Raw genomic sequence first — 15,831 nt, forward strand, 5'->3', positions numbered from 1 at the left:
TTGATAAATCATAATGGTTTACTCTTGTATCTAATTTCTAGTTTAACTTATGAACGTAACTTAATCTATTTTAACTGTCTATAGTAATGATTGTATTTTATTGTAACCATGGTACTTACCATGCCTTGTTAGCCGCCCTGAGCCTGCTTTTGGCGGGGGGAGGGTGGGATACAAAAATAAATTTATTATTATTATTATTATTTTAGCCCTTGGGGGATTCAGAAACTGGCCATATCTGTAATTTTTTGTATGTGAAGATGATGGGCTAGTCTGCTCCTAGAGACTTCCAGGTTTCCTATTTGCAAGAGAGGCAACATCTTCCTATGGCTGCCCTTGCCCGCTGGGATGCAAAGAAGGAGCAATGATAATGATACAGTTTTGAGGCTATATGGTACTCAAAGCAGTCACCTGGGAGCCAGTGATAATCAGGTAGACCTCCCAAGGCTGCCAGTTAACAATTGCATCTTCTTATCCCAAGGCAGAAACCAATGCACTTTCTAGTAGCTAATTTCTTTTCTCAAATTAGCTGTTCCTCAAGGACTAAGGACATTTTATTTGAGCCTTTTTATCCAGTGTAATTTGCTTTTAAGAATGTGAGATAAATAAGATATTGTAAAAGGTAGATTGTAGATCATATCATTTCCCCTGAAAATATAGGATAGATTGTTGAGCAAGTTTTATGGGAGGAAAGACAGGGTGAGATTGGAATGTCTGGGTAATGGCTGGTAATTCTAATCGGCATGAATCAATTTTGAAATTTCAAATCTTAGCAGGAGATGTTGTTATTGTTAACTATGCTTTTCTCCCCAGTGGAGAACCAGAGCAGCTTACAACATTGTCTCCCTATTTTATCCACACAACAACCCTGTCAGATAGGTGAGGCCCAAAATCACCTAGCAATCTGCCAGAGTAGACTTGGCATTTGAACCTAGGTCCCCTGATTCAAATCTGAGTCTTCCAGATCTTAGTCCAATATTCTGGCCACTTGCCCACACTATTAAGTGGTCTTCTTCCAATGTTAAAAGCCTCTCAGTAACATCCCAGGCTTTTTTTCCTTACTGGTGTGGTAATCCTATTGCTTTCTCTATTGGAGTAGGTACTACGAGACTGGCAGTATACGGCCAGGTGTGATTGGGGGCTCCAAGCCCAAGGTGGCCACACCCAAGGTGGTGGAGAAGATTGGTGACTACAAACGGCAAAATCCAACCATGTTTGCTTGGGAAATCCGGGACCGCCTCTTGGCAGAAGGTGTCTGTGACAATGACACTGTTCCCAGTGTGAGCTCCATCAACAGGTGAGAGCCTGAGAGGCGACCTTCTCCAGAGCATTACCCATAACAAGTTCTTCCAGTATCGCAGCAGTGCTGAGAGTAGACACAAGGTTTCGTGCTCTTCCCAAGGCATGCACAACTAGTTGCCTCTTCTTCTTTCTTTCTCTTTCCAGGATCATTCGCACCAAAGTGCAACAGCCATTCAATCTCCCACTGGACAACTGTGTGATGTCAAAAACCTTGAGCCCTGGTCATAACCTCAGTAAGTGCCTCCTCTGTGAACTGCCTGATCTGCCTCTACTCTGCCCCAGGTTCATTTATCTATTTATCATTGGACTTCTAGCTCACCCTACCCCACAAACAGGCTCAGGGTGAGTTACCACAATAATAATGAATATATAATCCTGCTTCTAAAACTTCAACCCAAGCATTAAACAACATTAAGACATCAATAAACAGCAGTAATAACAATTGATGTCATCAACAGTAATACTATATCTGATTGCTCCTGTGTAGGTTCCTCTCATATGTGCAGATGGATGACAATTAGTGCTGATGGGGCAGATGAGGACAAAATAGATTGCACACAGCAAGCAAACAAGCAGTTCAGGGAGGGGGAAGCCAGAACAATTAGATCTCCACCACCTCAACCGCAGGCCTGGCAGAACATCTCCCATTTTGTAAGCCCTGCAGAGCTGCATTAAGTTATCAGTCTAAATTCAGAGGGCATCACCCTCGCTAGATTACTGCTGGATTGAGGAACTAATGTGAAGGGAGTCATCAGGGTTAGGCCGCAGATGATACCGGATACTAAAGTCATATCACTTGTTAGGTGAGCGAGGTTTCTTCCAAGTCAGCATGCTGGAAGAAGAGACTCCTTTGATAGACTGCAGATTGTCCTTTCCTGGCACTGGATCTGCCAGCCTGGGGTTCCCAGAAATCAGAGGCTATGTTCTTTGGCAACAGGGAGATTCCTCCATTGCTGTCAAATCTGGAAGTCAACAGAGAAATAAGGACCCCAGTTCTTGTCTTGAGGACTAGTGTTGTGTATTTGGGTCCAGAATTCACTGTGTCCTAAGTTTCATGGTGTCATTGGGTTCCACTGCTTATACTGTTCTTTCTGTAAACACACTTAAACTCATGGTCAAACTAGAAGTGACACTGAGGGCGTTTTCGCACTGACCTTAATCAGCAGCGACGCCCCTCTTCACTGCGCAGGATCGGCGCGGATTTCGCACTAATTGCTGCGGAGCACCCGGAAGAGCTGGAAAGTCCCGCGGCTTTTGCGGCGCAAACGGAAACCGCCAAAAACCAGTTTCCATTTGTGCCGCAAAAGCCGCAGGACTTTCCGGCTCTTCCGGGTGCTCCGCAGCAATTAGTGCGAAATCCGTGCCAATCCTGCGCGGTGAAGAGGGGCGTCGCTGCTGATTAAGGTCAGTGCGAAAACGCCCTGAGAGAGCCATAAATTCCAGCACTGTTCAAAAAGAAACAGCAGCTATGTGGATTCCCATGAGGGCAGGGACAGAGAGGGTTTAACCCTTGGCTCCATCCTTATTGTTTCAAAAATCATAGAAGTACAGAGTTGAAAGGGGCCATACAGGCCATCTAGTCCAACCCCCTGAGGTTCCTGGACTGCTGCTGCTGCTGTTGTTGTTTTGGTTTATTAATTGCGTGATGGGTGATGTTCATCAGTAATATGGAAATACATAAATTTAAAACCAATAAAAAGAATTTAGGCTAAAACATCTTACATCTTATTACTCTCTTTGAGTTGCTGCCTTTTGTCTTTCCAGAGCAATCACAGCCTTGGGGAGTGGGGTCAGTTTCAGTTACTGTAATGGTATGGGTATGGGGAAGAGAGATAAACCCTCTCCCCACCCCCACACTTTCTCTAATCTAAACTGGAACTCTTCATGGCTGCTACTGTGCTTTGAAAAGCACTAGGAAAATGTAGATAGATCCAAGTAGGCAGCCGTGTTGGTTTGAAGTAGTAGAACAAAATAGGAGTCGATTGCACTTTTAAGACCAACTTATTTTTATTCAGAACGTAAACTTTCGTGTGCATGCACACTTCTTCAGATGAGGAATGAGGCACAGTAAGCAGAGCCACATATAGCTGGTGGGGTTTGGAATGCGAAGTGGTACAAAGTTAAAATCCAATGCAGAATAGTAAAATTAACAAATTCAGAAAACCTTTGATCTGGGTTGCATTAGCGTGGGAAACCTTAAAACAGTAACATGTCAGAATGTGAGACTGCCTGTTAATTATTCTATTGCTAATAAACCTGAGTCAAAATGAGGGCATTTCTTTCCCAGAGGTTTTTCCTGTTCAACTAATTTACCTTTTAACATGTAACATAAATATATATAAAATTATGTGTAACATAAATATATTCATTATATATATATATATATATATATATATATATATATATATATGTATGTATGTATGTTACATGTTAAAAGGTAAATTAGTTGGACAGGAAAAACTTCTGGGAAAGAAATGTCCTCATTTTGACCCAGGTTTATTAGCAATAGAATAATTAACAGGCAGTCTCACATTCTGACATGTTACTGTTTTAAGGTTTCCCACGCTAATGCAACCCAGATCAAAGGTTTTCTGAATTTGTTAATTTTACTATTCTGTTATTGGATTTTAACTTTGTACCACTTTGCATTCCAAACCCCACCAGCTATATGTGGCTCTGCTTACTGTACCTCATTCCTCGTCTAAAGAAGCGTGCATGCACACGAAAGCTTACGTTCTGAATAAAACTTCGTTGGTCTTAAAGGTGCAATCGACTCCTATTTTGTTCTACTAGGAAAATGTATTCACAGGTCTCTCTGCATCAGGGCCTGGTTAGGCTTTCATTGCTCGTTTCATTCTCCCATACCATTCCTCAGGTCTGTGGGACCTGTTCTGGGAGAGATGGTTTTCTCTGAAACATTCTGATGCTGCTCACCTGATTTCCCTCTGCTGTGCCCTTTAGTTCCTAGCTCCACTGTGACTCCACCAGAGTCCCCTCAGTCAGATTCTCTGGGCTCCACCTACTCCATCAATGGTCTTCTGGGGATTGCTGTGCCTAGCAGTGACAACAAGCGGAAAATTGATGACAGTAAGTAGTGCTGGACCATGGGAAGGTATTGGGATGGGCTGTTACTGTTCAGTGTACAGTTATTACTGTTCAGTGTTCAGTTATTATGATGTTTTTTCAGGTTATATTCAGGTGGGTAGCTGTGTTGGTCTAAAGCAATTGAACAAAGTTGGTCTTAAAGGTACCACTGGACTCAGACTTTGTTCTTATTCAGGTTTTGATAGTATAGTCTGAATTAAAAAACAACACCACCACCAACACCAATCTGGCCTGAGGCAAATCTACTAAAATGTGTAGACACTGGATGTTAACTTCCACATATAAACAGCCTCACTTCCTCAGGGCCCCCATACTTCTCTTTCAACCTTAGTTGCCTGATGATTGGTGCAGTGGCATAACTGGGTTTAACAAAACATATGCTTGGAAATTCTACACTTTGAATTATCAGAGCCAGCCCAATGCAAAGCTTATCTTCAGCTGCAGAATTCAATTTTGCACATGTTTAACCAGCAGGAAAACCAACAAAGTAACCGTTCAAGCTGATCAGAACATCAGACTTGCAGATTTGCTCTACTCTGGCTGTAAACTCGAAATATTTAATTGATTCACTTCAAACAGGGTTAGCCTATGTATGTTTACTCATAAAGGTGGGACTTTCTTACTTCTTCCTGTCTTTATAAATTGCTGCTGCTGATAACTTTGGCCTGTTAAAACACTCCAGACCACTTACCCCTGCAATGATCACCTACACACTGGCTCATGCTGGCTGTCTTCTGTCAAGCAGAAACCCACCAGCTCTGTTTCATCTGCTGGATTTCTCCCTGAACATTCATTGTTCCATTGCTGTATTACACTTCTGTCCAGAGATTTACTCCAGTGCATTGGGGATTTTATATTACAACCATTTGTCCTCTCAGTTGGAAATTTGATATGGTGGATCTCTTTGGCAACTGAATAGGAACAATCCTGACTTCAGAGAATTCAGATGAAAAATGCTTGAGTTATAGCAGTTTAAATTTTGAATAATTTTTTTTAAGTTACCTTCATGTACCAGAGAGGTTTAAAAAAGATGCCAAGTTCTGATTTCTATTTGAATATTATGATATGCTGTGCCCTGACCTAAATGGCCTAGGCTATCCTGATTTCTTCAGCTCTCAGAAGCTAACCAGGGTTGGTTCCAGTTAGTATTTTGATGGGAGACCACCAAAGATACCAGAGTTGCTACACAGAGGCAAGCAATGGCAAGCAAACCCCCTCTGAATGTCTCTTGCCTTGAAAACCCTGTGGGGTTGCCATAAGTTAGCTGTGACTTGATGGTACTTCCCACCACCATGTTCTGTGCTCCCATCTTACATAGGGTAGTGTTTAAATGGAAAGTGAAACATAGCTTTGCAATAATTCTTATTTTATTTTATTTTGTACTATTATGGTACATGAAATAAAAAGCAGTCAATATTGAGATAACTGAAGCATTTTTCATTCAGTTTGTCTGAAATGTCTTCTTTTTCATTCAGGAGTTACTCTATACCAAATTTAATACTGGTAAGGCAAATCCTCTCTATTTTATAATAGAATTTTAGTGACTTTAAGAAGACAGTGCCGACTCTTCTCACTCTTACTGGTTTTGCCTCATTGGCTAGAAATTGCTTGCTTGGCCTAAGTTGCCTGGACTGTATTCCCTGTTGACTAAAATGGCAACTTTTTAATGTTTAATTTTAAAGTTACAAAACAGATTTTCATCACACCAATTAAAAGAACACCCCAACAACATTCTTGAGTTTTTGAAACTAACCCTGCCCCCCTAGTGGCCATTGCTGACCCCAAATCCCCTGGCACCAGGCAGCTGTTTTAGAAGATCACTGCCTGGTGGCATGCTGCTAGCACAGCATTGCCAGAGGGGTGTAGTTGAAGGAACTTTTCCCATCTGTGAGCCCCTGATCATAACATGAGATTCTGCTGAAGGCGAGGGCACCCTTTGTATTTTAATATTCTGAGGCCATCAGAGACTTTGATCTGGTCTTTTCTCTAATTAAAACCCTTTTGTCCCTTAGATGTAAGATGGTTACATTTTGTTGGGGGCGGGGAGGAGGAGGTTGGTATTTTTTTAAGCTGTCAAATTGTTGTCAGCCTTGCCAAGTATTATGTATGGGGAAATGGAATAACTCCCCCTTTCTGCTAGAAGAAGAAGAATAATTGCAGATTTATACCCCGCCCTTCTCTCTGAATCAGAGACTCAGAGCAGCTTACAATCTCCTATATCTTCTCCCGCCACAACAGATACCATGTGGGGAGGGTGGGGCTGAGAGGGCTCTCACAGCAGCTGCCTTTTCAAGGACAACCTCTGTGATAGCTATGGCTAACCCAAGGCCATTCCAGCAGGTGCAAGGGGAGGAGTGGGGAATCAAACCCGGTTCTCCCAGATAAGAGTCCGCACACTTAACCACTACATCAAACTGGCTCTCCTATTATTGGTTTTACCTTTGGAATTGTGAAATAGTTCTTTTAGGGGCTGATAAATGTTCTGTTGCTGTTAAACTGGTACTTACTTGAGGAACAATGTGATTTTTCTACCCCCTGTAGTTTGGGGGTTATGTTGCAGATTGCATAAATAATTTGTGATGTTCTCTCTGGAGACTGTGTAACAAGGGGAGGGGTTTGGCTGTTAATATTATATTTATGTGAAGGCTTATGAAATAGCCTTTTTTGCACTGCTACTCAGTTTTCCCTTACAGCCAAATGTAGTTTACCTTTAGAATAGTCCCCCCACTCCATTTCCTCTTGCTACACTGATGATTATCCTGAGCATTACACAGTAACTCCTTGTGATAGCTATTTTTGATGTTGTACAACAATTATTGGAGTTTTTGTCAAGTCAACATTTTCTTTGCTGTTCTGTAATTATTTTTTCATTACAGAAATGGTGTTTATTCTTGAATTGAGTAATACTTTACAAACAATTGGCATCTATTTTATGATGCAATCTTTTTGTATTTTTATGTGTGTGAGTGTGTGTGTGTGCCCCTGGAAGTCATGGCAGCCTCTGGTGTCTGACCCCTACTGGGGGCATGGAGAATAATCAGAGTGACTGAATGAAGCCTGCCCTTGCCTCTGGCTCTGGTATTCCAAGGAGGTCTCCCATCCAAATACTTGCCAAAGTCAACCCTGCTTAGCTTCTGAGATCTGATGAGATCAGGCTTTCCTGGGCTATCCAGATCAGGGCTTATAATGTGATCTTGTGCAATTATTAAAGGCTAAGCCCATAGAGTTCTATGGGCTTAAACTGGAGTAACTCTATGTAGGTTTGCGCTATTAGTTCATTGACATATGGAAGTCCAAGCCATATTCATAGATATATTTGGTTGATTAATTTGAAGCTCAGGGTAGAATGGGTAACTAGTTACAAAGGATTGACAGAAAACTATTAAATGACCTCTCTCAACTCTCTTTAGGGAAAGTAATTAAAATTTGTTCCAGAGAAGTTTGTTAGATAAAATATGCAATATGTGGGCTGTACTTTTATAACACTGTTTTAGATATGCTGAAAGATCCTTTGTTAAGTTAATGTATTGGATGTTCGAATACCTCTTCACTCTCAGGGAGATTCCGGGCTTGATGCAGAGGGTATCCCTAATATACAAAAAGCAGACAAGAACATTTGTGAATTATATCCAAGCAATATATGATAATTCTAGAGCTTAATTATTATTTTTAAAGACAAAAGTACAACTTTAAATGACAGCAAAACCATGTTTAAAAACAACTGGTGCAATTCTAAACAGAAATATACCATTCTGAGTCTGCTGAAGTCAATGGACTTAGCCATTTGGGTCCTATATGGGGCATTTGAGGATAGTAGAGGTGCATGGAGAAGTATACATATATATTTCCCACTTGTCATGTCGATGGAGCCCATAACTTTCCCAAGGCCTCTCCCTTTCTCCTTTGCACTTTGACTTTGGTATGTTATTTACTTACTGATGTGGCTGCTATTCTAGTCTCGCATGAATGCACCTAGACATTTGAAGTCAAAACAGGCAAGTCTAAGAGTTTGGCAGGCATGAACTATAGTAGTTCCTCCACCATCATTCCAGGTATGCCAGCACAGCCAGGGGGCAGAATGCAACTATCTGAGAACCTCATCATTGTCTGAAAGGTCAGATCAAGTTTCCAGCCCTCTTGGCAGCAAATGTATACTTGAGTGTGCATGGGTTTGGCCTGTGGGAATCTGTGCACAAATTTTCCAGCAGTTGGGAACAGTGTTGCAGGAATACATTGTCTCTTCCACCCTGGTGAACAATTGTTGGGCTTTTGAAAAAAGCATTTGAAGGGGTTGAGCAGAGCTAACAAGAGAACATAAAACCAGCACATTTATAGAAATGAGCAGGGCTTTTTTGTAGAAAAAGCCCAGCAGGGACTCATTTGCATATTAGGCCACAACCCCTGATGCCAAGCCAGCCAGAACTGCGTTCCTGCTAAAAAAAGAAAAAGAAACCCTGGAAGTGAGCATCACTGAGCAACAGGATACTACATACATTCATTATGATGAGCAGAGATGGGGGAAATGGGGTGTGGGATCAACAAAGACACCTTGGTAATGAAACCACCACCCTCCTATAGCTTTATATTATGAGGGCATGACCTGGCAGGAGAGGGCAGAATAAAAACACAGCCTGAACCATTGCAAAGAATGTGCCCTTGCAGAGATGCTGCATCAACAACAGACTGTTGTGTGAAACAGCAACAGATACGGGAGGGTGACCTTTCATACAGATTCAAATCCCAGCAGGAGGGCTTATGCTGTGCTCTGTGGCGTGCTTAGCCAGGCACAGACTGGTTTGACCTAGGCAAGAAGGAAGGAAAGGAGTAAGAGGTGGAGCCCTTTGCCAGCTGTATAACATATCCACAGAGGATTGCTTTTTCCCTTTCTGTCTCAGGAACTTTATAAAGCTTAGGTGCGACCAGAGGCACAAGCCCTTCAATGTAAACCAAAAGGCAAGAACTAAAGGGCTCTTGCCTTTTGGCTCATAGCCTGTGGCTTGCAGCGTATCTTCATTCAAGCCAGCCAGTGATTCCAGGACCAGCCTGACATGCACTTATTCTGTTTGTGTTTTGTTCATTTGTTGTGCTTTGGACTAGTTACATCTTTATCTAGAAGATGTAAGCTGCTTTGGACCCTTTTTGGAGACAAAGTGGGATATAAATGCATAGATCAATAACCTTTTGGCAGGTGACCAAGAAAGCTGTCGGCTCAGCACAGACTCTCAAGGCAGCAGCAGCTCCTCCCACAAGCACCTGCGCAGTGAAACCTACGGGCAGCACCTGCTGGAGTGCCCCTTTGAAAGACAGCACTGCCCGGAGGCCTATGCTTCCCCCAGCCACACCAAGGGAGAGCAGGTGTGTATTCGTTCATTTGGCTTCTCTCTGTTTTTTAAGGGGTATTTGGTGAGGAAGGGGGCAGTAACAGGCAAACTGGTGGTTGGAGGAGTAGGCAATGAGGCTGAGTCAGGGGCTTGGGTATCTCAGTTTCATCAAGGGGATTCAGTTCTGGTCGATACCAGAGGGATCTAGGGCAGGGGTGTTGAACTCATTTGTTATAAGGGTCAAATCTGACATAAATGAGACCTTGTGGGGCCAGGCCATGTTGGGCTGGGACATGTGTGTACCTATTCAAGAGATATAAACTTTATAAAGGACACGGACAAACACAATTAAAGATTGTTTTTAAAAAAACAAAAAAACAAACTTAAACCATGCTTAAAAGATGAGTACCTCCCAGTGCTTTTTTTGTATTTCTTCCTTGGGATCCAGGGAACTGGGCAAAAGAAGCTCTGGCTCTTTCCTTCTTTCCCCAGGGGGACCAGAAGGGGGAGGATTCTCAGCCAATAGAAGCAAGAGAGGCCTGGCTCAGTAACTTTGCTGTGCGTTTGAGAGAGCCTGGCAAAGCAATCTCTCCCTCCCCCTCTTCCTCCCCAAGAGAGGAGCCTCAGCCAATGTAGTTCCTGTGCAACTGAGCAAGCCTGGCAAAGCAAGCTGTGCTGCAGAAGGAAGCAAGAGAGAGAGAGAGAAGGAAGTAGATGCCAGCCAGTTGCTCAGGGACCTGATAGGAGTCCTCCAGGGGCCTGATTTGGCCCCCGGGTCACATGTTTGACACCCCTGATCTAGGGGAATAAGCAGGCAGGTGGTTTAAGAGATGATGGCTTATGAATGGCTGTATGTCTAGGAGATAGGTGGAGAAGCAGGAGAGGTTGGAAGAGGCACTGAGCTCTCACATTCCTCTTCTCTCAGGGTATTTATGCCTTGCCTCTGCTGAACAGTTCCATGGATGATGGCAAAGCCATGCTGACGCCTTCCAACACACCACTTAGCCGCAACCTGGCTGCCCACCAGACATACTCTGCTGTGACAGGTAAGGGCTGCCCTTTTCTGGAATCCCTGGCTGCCCACCAGACATACTCTGCTGTAACAGGTAAGGGCTGCCCTTTTCTGGAATCCCTGGCTGCCCACCAGACATACTCTGCTGTGACAGGTAAGGGCTGCCCTTTTCTGGAATCCCTAGGCCTCCTCCCAGATGTGTTACATTCCATGTGTCAGACTAGAAGGAAGTTGCAGATTACCAATGCACAGAACCTTGGGCCAAAAAAAGGAAAGTGGGATCCCCTGGACCAGTTCTAGGCAGACAAGGGCCTGCAGATCCTGAAATGGTCTCTGCAAAGCCTCACCCTAAATGTTTCAGCCTTTTCAATCCCATTCCCCACCAGGGTCACAGGCATTGTCATAGATTTCTGCTCATTTTCATTTCATGTCTCCCTTTCCCATTCTTCTTCCTCTACCCCATCTTAGTCCCATCAGACCCCTCTTTGCCCTTCCTTGTGAAGCAGGAACCCCCTGAAGTCTGCAGTACTCGCTCCACCCCTTCCTCCTTATCTAGCCCTGCATTTTTGGACTATCAGCAAACTGGCACCGGAGTCTCTGTCCTGCCTTGCAATGCCTTTTCTCACACGAACTCTGCCTATGGCCAGCTCACAGGCCAGGCCTTTGTCTCAGGTATGATGATACAGCGAATGCATTGTGGGATAGGTTGCAGAAATGCAAGATGGGATGGACAGCTGGGCACCCGTAACAGTTAGCTGGTGTCTGAAACAAGGTTGCTATAAATGTCTAGGTTTTGTATAGAGGAAATTATTCCAGAGATCTGCCAGGTTAAGAAGCAGCAGTCTGTCATTCTCAGCAAGTGAATGCCTCAGAGACTGGTAAAATGATGAGCATGAAGGGAGTACTACCTTGCATAGCAACCCTGGGGTGGGCAAGGATGGCAGACCACAGTCTTAAATATCAGGTTAAAATCTTACATGAAACCCCCTATTTACAGGCCAATGGCTGAAGTGTCAGTCCCCTTCTATGCATGTGAGATTGATGATAAATTGCCATTGTCCTATGTCTGTCCTGGAGGCCAGGAAGTCATGACTTTCCAACATGTGGTGTAAATACTAAGATCTGGAGGAAGCCTGGAAGGTCAAAATTGTAAGTCAGTGCAGCCAGATAATCCCTTAGGCACAAGGGTTAGCAGTGCACTAACAGAATCCCCAGGGCTGAATCCACCAGTTCCCAGTTCTTTCCAACCGTAAGAAAGTTGATTTATATCCCAACCTTCCATCGTATATGGGATCCATGGAGTGGCTCCGGCAGTGTTTAAAACCACAAAAAACAATCCACAATGGTAAAACAGCAAGATAAAAAGCACAACCACAAAGCCAAGAACAGAACAGATACAGTAACAATAAAAAGCACAATTAATCTTCCAAATTGCTTCCAATGTGGCTTTTTAACGTACTGAAATACCAATGAGGAGGAATCACAGTGCCCAAATTGAGTCAAGATGGGACCTTGCAGCCCTCCACATTCCAAAAGCAACAGGGTGGAGTATCAGTCTCATCACGTCACCTTCTGTGACCAGCTCTCCAGGAAGGACAGCGGCCACCCAGTCCCAATTAGGGAAGCCCAGAAGAATACCACAGTCAATAATAGCAAATGCTGCTTAGAGATCAAGGAGAACTGAGCGAGATGCTTTCCACCAGTCCATCTCCCAATGCAGGTTGTCAGCTGAGGGATACCAAGCTTTGCTCTCTCTTTTAGAAGAAGGTAGGAATCCAGCTGGATATCGATCTACCGAGCAATATCACCGAGGAATTTCATGAGCTGTGTTTTCACCTCATGCTTGAACGTCAAGGCCAAATACTGAATGCTGGCGAGGCCACTCCACAGTTGTCACAATTGAAAGGGTTGAGGCAGTATTTCCCAAATGGCCTCACCACAGCTTCTTTCAGGTGGTGACCCCTCCCTCCCTCAAAGACCAACCCCTGTGGCTGTCTCTGCAATGAGGCAAGATGAGGAGGTGCCTCAAACAGCTGAATGTAGGGGATGATAGACCCACCTCCACCACAGTTGCTGCCCCACCCTGCCACCCACCAAGGAGCAAAAACATCTAACCCCCCCCCCCCACCCAAGTGGCAGTCAAGGCATCTTTAAAGACTGTGCCATGAGTTCAAGAAGCCTCACTGGGCTGCCTTTCAAGACAAAAACAAACCATGAACCATGTATAGCCTTTTACAGGACCAGGTACAACGACACAAAACAGTCTGCAAGCTTCCAAGTTCATCAGAACTCTCCCTCAGGATGGAAGGTACAAGAGTTAATTAATGTGGAGGAAAAAGAAGCTGTTTCAGGCTGTGGCTGTAAAGGCCTATTCGCTCCATCGTCTCTGTGCTGATTGCAGGTGGGCAAGTAGGGATACATTGATGGTACCTTTGATGTCAGATTGCACTCTAGTTCCTTTGAGCAAGGAAAACAAAAACACACTTGGTGTCCTGCAATTACAGCTGCAAACAATGTTTCATAGAATCATAGAGCTGGAAGGGACCTCCAGGGTCATCTAGTCTTGAAAGACGTCTTGAAGCTAGGAAGGCAGGGACAGGGGGGTGAGAAGCAGTGGGGTGGATGGGTGGTGGAACAGGGCAGGGCAGGGCAGGCAGCTTCAAGGGCAGTGGCCAGAGGCAAGGGCTTCAGGAAGCACCCCTATTTGTGCTGCCTCTGCCACCCCACCCCACCCAGCATCATTTGGCAGCCAGGAACACCAAGAGGCAAAATGTGCAATTGGGCTTTACTTCTGCAAGGATCCTCTCCACAACCTCCAGAAACTAAAACAGAACAAGACAAAATCTTGAGAGAAAAATCAGTCCCTACCTGAAAAGGGGCACTGAGGGTTCCTCCCTCTCCTTCTGCAGACCCAGTTGTAACAGGCTGGAAAGGCTGTTTGAGAGCATGGCGCACATACTTTGCCACCATCTCAGCCATGGAGGAGCTCTAGGCTCCAGTCTGACTTGTTCTGAAGTTTTGGACACTATTGCTCCAGCTGCCATCCCTGCCGTTTCCTTGACAGTCAGAAAAAAAGAAAAAGGTACTAATTATGAAAGGCAAAAAGAGATATTTATACAGCATTTTAAATGACAGAAGTGAGGGTTTTTGACACCAGGAAATTCAACATAGAAATATCAGTGAAGAGGTTTCAGAAGAAAAACCTTTTTGGCCTAGCCTTAAATTGTAGTTTTGAAACAAGCGGGTTTCAAAATTTTTCATCAGATAGACTGTAGAATGGTAGATTTCCACACAGTATAAGAGCCTGGTAGGTGCTCATTCTCCCAGCACAGGCAAGGTTTGGATCCCTAGCAGGTCCCCATTTATCTCAGATCCTTACGATATCTCCCTTACTGGCTCTCCTATAGGCAAAAGGTTACTTGTTCACTCTTTCCTGTATAAGTCAGGCAGAAATGGTTTAGGTGGGGCATCTGACTGTGCCACTGCTGGTGTCTTTTGGTGTTTCTCAATTGCGTTTCTTCCCCTTGCAGGGCGTGAAGTGGTTGGCTCCACCCTGCCTGGCTACCCTCCCCACATCCCAACCAATGGTCAGGGAAGCTACGGCTCTTCTGCAATTGCTGGCATGGTGGCAGGTAAGGCACTCCTGGAGAAGATGTAGAAGGCTGTGAGATCAGAAAGGACTGTCTTTGACAACAGCTTTTGAATTTCTTCTAATCCCACATTGTGGTTGGGGGATCAGAAAATAACAATATATGTCTACTGCTTATTCAAAGGAAACTCTTTTCTTCAGTAAAGGTCACTAATTTCTCTCTTTTGTGATGATAGCGCAATACATATTCTATTTGAGGAAGGAATTAGTCATTTTATAGTGAGACAATTAATCCATTAAGTATTATATTAATTAAACCTACAAAAACATAGGGGAGCATAGGATGACATCTTCATGGGAGGAGTGAAGCAATCTATACTTTACACCTCCTATTTTTCTCCAGATCAGCTTTCCAAAGAGCTCCAGTTGCCTGTGTTTTGCAATCAACCAAAAACCTCTACCACCACTCCAATTTCTCAAAAATTAGTTAAAAGGGAGATGCAGTCAAAAAGGTTGCTTATAAAAGCAGCATAAATGAGGCTCAAATAATATACCATCAATTAGAATAGGGACAGATTAAACAAGCAAGATGACTTCCTTTTAGGGTAAGGGAAGATGCTACCAAAATGGAGGAGAGAAAAAAAGCACAAACAAAATGTAGAGCTTAAGGCTGTCAACCATTTATGAATTTGTAGTGGGTTTTCACTGCCTTTAAGCTGATTCTTTAATCCATTAAATTAATATTTTTGTGCTTGTTATGGACATTTCAACAACAAAGGTTGCTTCTTCATAGAGGTTTTTTCTCCACCTCCATTTCCAAACTGGAACACTGTTTGGGGGGAGGGGGGGGTGGAGATGATTAAAACATCCATTTGACCTGTCCTTTAATTGCTGCCTTTCCAAGTTTCCCCCATCCTTAGTACACTCTTTCATACTTTCAAAGCATACTCTCATGCTGCCTGAATGAGATGGTGTACATTTTGGAAAGTCCTGCCTGCATCAGTGCTGTTTTCCTGCTGCCAGCCCCTCGTGGCTGCCTTTTCCCCACACTGCATCACTAGAGGGTTGTGGGGGGCTTTTAAAAACAAAACCCAGCAATGGCCACAATGTGGTGGTGCTACAGTGCTATAGCATTTATCATTTTTAAAAAGGCCCTCAAAAAATCCTCCAGTGGCACTCCAGTTGACAGTGGGAAACTGTGCAGAAAACTCGAGTGTGAATGCTCCGTTGCTGACGTGCTTGCTTCTGCACTTGCACAGGTTATAAGAGCAACACAGAGAATCCTGGCCATCTGGAAGCAGCCAAATATGTTTTTTTAAAAAATACAGTATTCATGCCAGTGTTAGATCAAGAACGAAAGCCACCACTTGCTGTTAGGAGAAAATATAATCTTTACTGCTGTCTTGTTCCTTCTGTTACTACAACAACACACCAGAGCCAAAATAGCCTTGACAAATAACCAGGCATGCCCTTTGGCTCCAGCAGTTTTGTCAACAAAAGCTTAA

The 15,831-nt window shown here is 43.8% G+C and overlaps 1 protein-coding gene across 8 annotated transcripts in view; it reads left to right on the top strand.

Annotated features, from left to right (window-relative positions):
* PAX8 (paired box 8) overlaps positions 1 to 15,831 on the top strand; it is a 42,425-nt gene that overhangs the window by 15,577 nt on the left and 11,017 nt on the right. For 5 of the 8 annotated variants that reach the window (XM_060251425.1, XM_060251427.1, XM_060251429.1 and 2 more), the window contains 7 exons: positions 1,094 to 1,294; positions 1,444 to 1,532; positions 4,261 to 4,386; positions 9,593 to 9,759; positions 10,651 to 10,771; positions 11,206 to 11,409; positions 14,268 to 14,369. In XM_060251425.1, the coding sequence (XP_060107408.1) occupies positions 1,094 to 1,294; positions 1,444 to 1,532; positions 4,261 to 4,386; positions 9,593 to 9,759; positions 10,651 to 10,771; positions 11,206 to 11,409; positions 14,268 to 14,369 (1,010 nt within the window). The remainder of the gene's footprint in view (positions 1 to 1,093; positions 1,295 to 1,443; positions 1,533 to 4,260; positions 4,387 to 9,592; positions 9,760 to 10,650; positions 10,772 to 11,205; positions 11,410 to 14,267; positions 14,370 to 15,831) is intronic. The other 3 variants (XM_060251426.1, XM_060251432.1, XM_060251431.1) reach the window with 2 other exon arrangements.

Source organism: Heteronotia binoei, chromosome 12 (genome assembly GCF_032191835.1).
Source record: "Heteronotia binoei isolate CCM8104 ecotype False Entrance Well chromosome 12, APGP_CSIRO_Hbin_v1, whole genome shotgun sequence".
NCBI lineage: Eukaryota > Metazoa > Chordata > Lepidosauria > Squamata > Gekkonidae > Heteronotia > Heteronotia binoei.